Raw genomic sequence first — 9,922 nt, forward strand, 5'->3', positions numbered from 1 at the left:
GTACCAAAAAGCGGCCCATATTTTTACTTATTAGGCTATTTTTGTTATCCAAGAATTTTCAAATGTACTTTTTTTTAACAGGAGAAGCTAGAAAAATCATGAAGTTCTACATTATAATTGTTATTTTTATTATGTTTATTTTTTTAATATTCAAATGGCCAAATTCTTAAACTGAGGAAAGTTGAATCTGCTGGCCAGTTTCTCTGATCTCACGAGAAAACATAAGTATTTTAGGTTTTGTCAGTATAGTGGCTAATTTGTATGAATTCAGTTCAGTCGTATGAAAGTGTACGATTTTAAAAAGGAGGTGTGGCACCCAACCCCACCCCTAAACCTAACCGTCATTGGGTGATGAGCAAATCATACTAAATTGTACAAATTAGATCATATGAATTCATACAAATTAGCCACTAAATCAAAAAGTTATGAATCACCGTGAGATTGTGTTGAATAAATGACAATAGGTCACAGTTTTAAATTTAAAGGGCACCTATGGTAAAAAAAATCTACTTTTCAAGCTGTTTGGACAGACATATGTGCATGTATGGTGTATAGACCATCATATTGGGGTGATATAAGCACACCCAGTGCTTTTTTTTCAATTTAACAACATGAAAAACGGTGGACCAATTGTAGCGGTTTTCAGATTGATCGCAACTTTACGTAGGAGAGCGGTCCCCCCCGCACACCATTTTGATTGACAGACCCGTCATCATATCCTCAGTTTGTTGATTCACGTCCGCCATTTTCAGCGTGAGTCGAAGCAATATCACTAAAGGAACACCCTAGCTCTATTTTTAGATGCAAGGCTCATTGGGCTCAACACAAGATCAATATTCTCCACATTATCGCTCTAATCGGAATTATTGGTTGTATCTTTAGGTAGGTTTGCAAACATGTGTACTTCTCATTGAGTCTACCTTATACTTCAGCCGTTTGCATTTCTCGCGATCCCAGAAGCTCCCTGTGATCTTAACTAGGTGCTGCTACACCTGACGCTGTGCCATGCGTTTTATAATTCTAAACATAGGTTTCTATCAGGGTATACACAACGGCGCGACGATTCGGGACACTTCATGTTTCTGCCGCGCCACAGAGAGTGTCTGGTGTGCCGTGTCGCGGCTTCGAGCGACGCATCCCGTGCCTCAGTCAAAGTTAATTCAGTGTGCGTGGTTATTAGTTTCTGTGTACAAGCTCGGTACTTAAAACTAGCACACAGGTGCCTGTAAAACTATACAAAGACACAAATAATTTTGTACTCTCTGCTTGGTCTGTGTCCGAGTCGTATTTGTATATGTACGACTGATTGCTGACTCCTGCTCTTTCTCTCAGTCTGCCCAAACACAGAGCGGGTGAGCTCATGGCCCCGCCCCCTTGTTACGTTGGGCGGGAAGCCGAAACTAGTCTACATGTGAAGCAACAAACCCCTAAATCAGTGAACTGTGGACACGCCCCCAACATGACACTTTTTAAAACATTATAATAAAAAAATCTGAATTGTGTTTTGAACTGAACCTGAACTGGCACACTCAGAAGAACCATAATATTAATATTAAATCATAAAAAAGAGGTAAACTATGTGCCCTTTAAAACTTTTAACAGATTGCTATTTTTCCCCCTAGTGATATATCATAAAGTAGCCTAAAATTAAGTCTCATCTAACTCTTCATATTACTTTAATCTAAATCTTTAGAAAATGTTTTTGGTACCTCAGAAACAGTGACCATCCAACAAGCTAATTTAGCAATAAAAAGTTCTTAAAGAGCCCCTAATATGGGTTTTTGAAAATTACCTTCCATGTAGTGTGTAACACAGCTCTAATTGAAGTGAAATATCCAGCTAAGGCTTAAATCTGAAAGTGGACAGTTTTTAAAACTATTGATTCATCTAAAAAAAATAGTCGACTCGTAGTGGTTCGAATGAATCGTTTGAATCAATTATTGCTCGCGCAAACCCGGGAAAATTCAAACCTGCGGCCCCGCCCACTAACACATCAGCAAAGACAAACAGATCCTGAAGTCATCATGAGTCATGAAGATGCTGTGCTTACCTGGATATTATTGGAAGTGTGAGGGAAAGGAGTTCTTCAGCAATCTACACGCTTACAATGGGCGATTCATTCATTTGTTAAAGAAAGGATCAGAAAAGATTACAGATGTATGAGACTTTGACAGAGGTGGACAGAAACTTTAGTACACTGCTCATGGATTAGTTTCTTACTCCATTTTGTAATGGACAGACAATACACCAGGGGTGCGTGCAAAATTAGCACAGTTTATTTGGCAGAAAGTCAAACAAAGGCAGGCTGCTGCACGCTGCGGAGGAGCGCTGGTGAGCGCTACAACCCCCTGGCTGGGGATGTGATCATTGGGCAAAGCAGAGTACAGGTAAGCCCTGAGAACATATAACACTTCACGCAAGAGGTGCCACAGCAATGATTGCAAATAGAAATGAAAGAGAGTTAATGAAATCAGGCCTGGCCCATGACACGTTTCATAAGTGTAAGTAAAATGCTGTCTCCTTGTTTTCTCTAGCTTGCAAATGATGTATTTAATTGTGTTTTGTTACTTGTAACCGCTTGCACTGTATCTGGTTAACTCTTTATATTCTCATATCGCGTCTAATGCCATGTTGAAACGCGACGCGTGCTGCTTTGTTTACGGATTTAAATGCGTTTAAGAGTGCGCGTTTCACTGCCGTTTGTCAATGCTATGGCCACTGTCAGCTGATCCTACACACGAGCAGCAGTCAAGGTTCAGAATAGTTTAGCTTTTGTTGCTGTGTAGATTAATACTGAACATGTCATAGTTAAGAATGGAGCAATATGCTGGTGTTTAACTATACTGCTTTTGGTGGTAAGGTGTCTGAATAACACTGTTGAGTAAGTTTACAATGAAGTGTGACAGCACAGATTAGCTTCGCGCTAAGGAGGGGTTTGGTAACAAATGAATCGCTGAACGATTCATTTGGGAGTCGCTGGGATAATTAGGTAAAAATCAATTCATATTATAAGACCATGGAAGTGTTTTTTGACCTTGCAAGCATATCTGTATGTTGTTGGAGACCCATATAACTGAAATGTGACCATTTTTAATGTATAATAGGGGCTCTTTAAAATCTCACTAAAATGCAGTATTTAAACCTCATAATTAAATCGAAACTTAGTCAAATAACTGCAAAAATGTTTACCTTTTTGATAAAAAAGCAACCCTTTCAGCAGGCTGGCTAATAGGCTGAGTATTATTACTATCACATTATTAAATGAAAATTAGTATAGTAACAAAAGGCTGATGACATATGGTCAACTTAGACCTCACATAAAGCACCAGCAGTATAAATCCATCATAACTGTTTATTCTCTGTCCAAGTATAGGTTGTATTTCACAGGTCGCCTGCATTTTTTCAGCTTTTAATACCTCGTGTTTTCATGTGACACTTGTGGTTGGTGCTCAAACTAAAATGGCTAAAATGGCTGTGAACTTTTACCACGTTCATTTCAAAGGTATCAAACAGCACAATGTAGCAGCTTATGTAGAAAATGTATTGATCTGCACATGCAACAAACTTAGATTTCTCTGACTTATCAACATAGCAAGGATCTTGTTGAATTCTAGTCTCTCGATCAGGGGTGCCCAAACTTTTTCTTACGAAGGGCCAAAATCCAAGCTTGATTGAGAGCTGTGGGCTGAGTAAATACAGCAAACTGTAGGAAGTTGCCATGAATAATTTCCTAATTTATTTCATAACAATTAAAAATAAACAGTAGAAATTACTTCAATCGTATTTACTAATGCATTATAATTTTTTGAGAATGTATATGATTTTACCGCGAATGCACTAGTCAAGCTGAACCCGCCTTAGCCATGATTTGCATGCTGATGTCTTCACCTTTGTCCCCTATTCATTAAATGACAGTCTGTACACTTTTAAAAATCTGATTCATTTTCAACATTTAATTTCAGTTTGCTTTTTTTTCGTCGCTCAACAATAAAACAAACAGACAATTAAACAAACAAACAAACAAACAACAAAACAAACGGTTACATTAAAATAGAAATGAGAATCTCTGTTAAAGGCTTCCCGATCATTTTCCCTCTGACGGGCCAAATTTAGGGATACAAAGGGGCAACTTTGGCCATGCTCTCAATCATGCCTATTATGTACTGTATGGAAAGCTTACTTGAATGCTTTCAGTGCGACCTCTAGTGGTACAGACTGAAAAAACAGCCATAAATATATCTGTAAATTCGGACTCAAATTTAAATGAATATGCTGAAAACATATCGTCACTTAAGTTAAAGTTTATAATTAGCTAAATATTACCATAAAGTTATTTTTTTTATCTCATGCTATTATTTAATGGCTAGATTATGCTACTTTGTCACAAAAGGCTGCACTTAATGTCGGATGGTTTCAGTCATGTCATCTTAATTCATGCCACAAAAATTGTGAAATTTTCCCATCAGAGTAACGCATTCTGTACCACAAAATGAAAGAAAAACTACAAAGGAAGCTGAATATCTCCACCTACTTCTCACATTATTTAAAAGGTGCTTATCACTGAGAGGTCAGTCATTGTCTTCATCATGAACATCATCATCATCTCTCTGCTCCTGCTGATTTTCCTGCTGCTACACCTGACCTTCAGTGGCGAGACTGATCAAATGATAAAAAATGTCATTGATCTGATCTCTCTCAGCTTATCTGAATGTCGGTGTAGTGCACGTACCACACAGAAGCAAAACCTCACTGCAGCATCAGCTTTGATTATGGACTCATTAAAATGATGTAATTAATAAACTCACCACAAGAGGTCAGCCACTCATATTTATAGATGAAGTAAAGTAAGAAAAATTGCCTGAATCAGAGGTGCTCATTCTGCCCAAACTTTTTTTTTATGAAGGGCAAAAACCAAACTAAACTGAGGGCTGTGGGCCGAAGGTAAATTTACCAAATTGTATTACATTGATGTTTCCATGAGTAATGTTCCTTTTGTATTTCCTAAAATTTTAACTAAACTACAAAACATTGCTTTAAATTATATTAACTAATGCAGTATTTTTATTATTATCACAGTAAAAACATAAACAATCCAATTAAAAATACAATGGAACTCAATGCTAAGTTGCACTTGCCTTAGCCTTGATTTGCTTACAGACGTCTTGTACATTGTTCACTATCCGTCGAGTGACTGTGTTTACATTATTAAGTGTCTGATTCATTTACGAAACAAAGGAAATTAAATAAACAAAAGGTTACATTAAATACGAAATGATGATCTCTGTCAAAGATATTCAGCCCAACCACCTCCCCATCATTCTCCTCCTCTCAAATGCAAAATTAAAGATTAGCATGGGCCAACTTTGGTCCACAGGCCCTAGTTTGAGCATCTCTGGCCTAAATGTTGTGTTTGATGCTAGGTTATAATAGTTTTGGATTTTTCATTAGTTTTAGTTTCTATTTTGTTTTGACTTTTTGTTTTCAAATTTAGTTAGTTTTAATTAGTTTTAGAGGGAGATTTACTAGTTTTTATTAGTTTCTATATTTTGAAATGACTTGGTTTTAGTTTAGTTTTTATTAGTTTCAGTATTAGTTTTTTTTCTAAATGAGGATATTTATTAGGTGCAAGATTCAAAAGCAACAGAATAAATATTGTATAATAAAAACTCAGCCATACATTTTTTGAAACCTGTATTCAGAGGACACATGAACACTAGCATCTACTCATCCTCAAACTCAAATACAACAGCCCACAAGACAGCAGCATTCATTACAATATGTGTGCAAGGCTGATTATAATGTTAGATACACAGTAGTAAAGGGAAGTTCAGATATTTATCGCGGAAGTTAGGACTCAACATTATGTAGTCATAATTTCATAAAGTCGTAATTTCAATTAAAACATCACCATGATCTGAAAAATGTCTTACAATAAAGTTTTGCAACCCAACTGAAGCATGATTCACCTATTTAAAATCCATTACGATTTTCTTTCATGAAATAAACTTACGTTTCACCAGATCCTCTTATTTAAGCCCTCGGTTTACCCGCGCTGCAGTTGTTGAAGTTTAGTTCAGTCACAGGAGGCTGACATGTACTGTATGTGCTCGGTTCACTGAATCACGCATGCGCAGATTTATCGGTTAACCGCTTCTCAAATTTGATCTTAGTGTAACGTCACTGTTCTAATAACTGAATAAGAGTATTTATTGGATTATTTAGAGTTAGAGGGGGTATTAGGCTTGTTAAAAAGTAAGTAGTTTATGGACGAGTGCTTACTGGAGACGTGAATCATTTCAAAGGATTCAGTTTGAATAGGTGAACTAGTTCCGGTTAAAAAGATTCATTCGCGATCGCGATACAGAGAAAAAACCCATTATTGGACACAAACGTGTTAAAGTAATAGTTGTAAGTCTCTGTATTTAATGCTATCACCGTGCTGCTGTGATGTCCACTCGTTGTTTTTGTCGTGGGTGCAACAGCGAGGATGACTGGAGGAGAACCGGCTCGTTCTGGCCAATGGCAGCAGGACTACAGACTCTGAGGTGCCCTACGGGTCAAACACCTGCAGCGAGGAGTTAATAGATTTACTTCTAAAAGGCTTACAGTAAGATTATGTATTAAATACATTTACAAATACGAAAACGAATGGGGTTTTTGCTATAATTTTAGTTAGTTTCAGTTAGTTTTGTATGTACACAATACAGTTGCAGTTAGTTCTAGTTTTTTGAAAAACTCTCGTTTTTATTTTTATTTCAGTTAACGACAATTATTTTAAATTTTAGTTTTCGTTTTTTCGTTCGTTTTCGTTAACTTATAATAACCTTGGTTTGATGACAGTTTTATTTTAGCAGTCAGAATAAACATGACAAATGGACATCCCAAAGTGTCTATTTTTACTCTTCAGATTGATTGAAGCAGCTTGAAGAACTGTGTCTACCCTGCAAACAAGCCGCACAACATGCTAACAAAATATTGTGTGTTTTTTTTCATTGAATAATGCATTTTGTATAATCACCATTATAGTTATTTTATGCACTCTGGGGGCCCCCACTGGTGTACATGGGACCCTAAACAGCCGCTTAGTTTGCTTATGCATTGGGCCAATGTTCAAATTTGCCCTACCTCCCATTCAAAAAGTAGGTAGTGCATTTTGATGACGCAATATGCTACCCATCAGATTTTGCTACCAGTGTAAATTTTAATGTGAAGTAGTGTGATATGAAGCTGCAATATCACCCTATAATCTACATACTGTAATCCTTAACCACAACCTCTTATCTAATGGGTTGGCTAAAATGTCAGGAAACCGCACCTATCCCACATGAATCCCTGACTAGTCCCACACTTAAGAACCAGAAGGCAAATAAATCAATAACAGCCAGCTGGATTTCTTATAGAAAGATTAAAATATGGTAGAAATATGGGTACATTTAAAAGGATGATAGTGTGAATAGTAAAATATTGGAGAAATCTGGGAACACAAGGGGACTGACAGGTATGTCTCAGTCATGTCGTTTGCATACAGAATGTGTGAAACATGTTCACACCTTTGGCTCTCTTGCATTGAGTGCGCTCTCTAGCAGTAGAGACACAAAACATACACAAGACAAAAAGCATCCACTTTATCTTCAAATCTCAAATTTTCATTACTTCGTTTAAAAGTTGCTGACTCCACCCACTTCTCGTGCTATTTAAAATGTGGCCATCATTGCGAGCTCACAGATAGTCTTCATCATGACCATCATCATCATCTCTCTGCTCCTGCTGGTTTTTCTTGGGCCAGACCTGACCTTCACTGGTGAGACTGACTGTACAACACACAATTTGCACATTTGTGAAATTAAATGGCAGATATTTGAACAACAACACTATTGCTTTCAGCTCGTGTGGGTATAGAGGACGGCACAGAAGCAAAACCTCACTCCAGACCTTACATGGTTTCTCTTCAATATTATGGGGAGCATATCTGTGGTGGATCCCTCATTACTGAAGAGTTAGTCTTGACTGCTGCACATTGCTGGGAAGAGTAAGAGTTGCTTAGTGTAAACTGAAATGTTACGTTTTTTTTGTGTTGTAGTTTTTTCTGAATGACACAGCTGCTGTGTATTCATATGGCGGTGATATAATATCCTTTTTCAACAGAGGTGACGTCCTGACAGTTGTGGTTGGCGCCCATGGTTTGAGCAAAAATGAAATTTACGACTCCTTTGAAGTGGAATCCTACATCCCGCATCCAGACTATAACCTGAATCCTGATCTGAATGACATCATGCTTTTGAAGGTACCAACCTGTAATTCTTTTATTTGTTAAAAATATAAAAATTTCTATTGAAGATGTTTTTAATTCATCTTTGGGAGTTCTGTTTTGAACCTTAAAACATTCACCAGTATGATCATACAAAAAATAACTTTACATTTAACAATTGTGCAATACAGCTAAAGAATAAAGTCAGACTGAGCAACATCGTTGGACTGATATCATTACCCAAAGATGGAGAAGATGTTGAAGCAGATACTCTCTGTAGTGTTGCTGGTTGGGGAGGTTTGTGGAGTAATGGCCCAGTGCCTGATCGTCTAATGGAGGCAGAGACAATTATAGTGAATGATGCTGAGTGTGAACGCAGATGGGGATCTTATTATGTGGCTTCAGAGATGATCTGTGTTTATGGACACGGTGGATCCTGCAATGTAGGTATTAATGATGATTCAGATTTTAGGTTAATGTACAAACCTGTTTTACTAGTGTCATGTCGATCTGTGTGTTTTAACAGGGGGATTCAGGAGGTCCTTTGGTTTGTAATAACACTGCTGTTGGTATCACAGCTTTCGGTGACCGTTATCTCTGCAATTCACGTCTCTATCCTAATGCGTATACCAAGATTTCAACATATCTTCAGTGGATCCAATTGAAAGTTAAAAACATTTAGTGACTTCATGAAAAAAGGATGAAATGCTTTTCTTGAATTTTTCCATATATCATTCAATAAAACAATCAAATTGCAAGCATCAATCAGTTGAACTGTCCTCATTGTGTCAACCATTTTTAATGCAATATTAACACTGGTGTGGTCTTCGTGTTCCATGTCCTAAAGGTCGGAGCATGTCCCTTTTGTTGGAATGTGCATGTGTTTACCAATGTGTGCTTGTAGTTGTTGTTGGGTAAAAAATGGTTTCATAGATAAGTATAACCTTCATGAAAATAGAAAATGGTTAATTTTCCATAATTTTGAGGTAATTTTAGAAAAATACATCAAATTTCAAGATTAAAGAAAAAGCTATTTAGGTGTTAAAATAACCACGGGTTGTTTTTGATCAGTTGACCAAACTGGTGAAAAAATCAAATCAAATAAATAAATGAAATGAAAACATAACAATCATCTGACGCTCTTTCCTAAACTCGGTGCAGAGGTAATTACAATTTAATGTAAATGCCAGAGACTTGAGGGTGATAACCATGTACTTGGGATAAATACCTCTGACAAATATCAGATACAAGATAGGAGCTAACAGGAGGATGGTGGAGAGTGTTTAGAATTGGCATGCAACCGATCATTGAGAAGAGATAAGATGTATGGATTTCAATAGTGTAATGAGAGATCAGGTGGCCACAGCAATGGAGCTCCACATGCAGCTTTATTTTAATAGAATGGTCAACAGGCAGGGGTTAAAATAGGAACAAAACCTTAATAGCAAATGCAATAGACAACAGTAATCCAAGAGACCGGCAAAGGTCAGGGCAGGCAGGAAACTATTACAATCCAAAAAAACAATCCAAGAATCAAAAGCTAGACAGAGCAAAACATGGGAACAAGAACATGGAACAAGAAACAATACTGAACATGGAATGAATGTCTCTGTGATGCTCTGTGGTGATCTAGAACTGGTGTGTGAGTGACAAGCATGATAGGATTTGAAGTTC

The 9,922-nt window shown here is 37.2% G+C and overlaps 1 protein-coding gene across 1 annotated transcript; it reads left to right on the forward strand.

Annotated features, from left to right (window-relative positions):
• Positions 1-7,713: 7,713 nt before the first annotated feature.
• LOC130215884 (granzyme-like protein 1) lies at positions 7,714-9,013 on the forward strand. The gene is made up of 5 exons (XM_056447744.1): positions 7,714-7,801; positions 7,885-8,029; positions 8,146-8,284; positions 8,440-8,691; positions 8,775-9,013. The coding sequence occupies exons 1-5, from the start codon at positions 7,738-7,740 to the stop codon at positions 8,928-8,930; spliced, it is 756 nt and encodes a 251-aa protein (XP_056303719.1). The 5' UTR covers positions 7,714-7,737; the 3' UTR covers positions 8,931-9,013.
• Positions 9,014-9,922: the final 909 nt, after the last annotated feature.

The sequence above is a fragment of the Danio aesculapii genome, chromosome 22, assembly GCF_903798145.1.
Source record: "Danio aesculapii chromosome 22, fDanAes4.1, whole genome shotgun sequence".
Taxonomy (NCBI): Eukaryota; Metazoa; Chordata; class Actinopteri; order Cypriniformes; family Danionidae; genus Danio; species Danio aesculapii.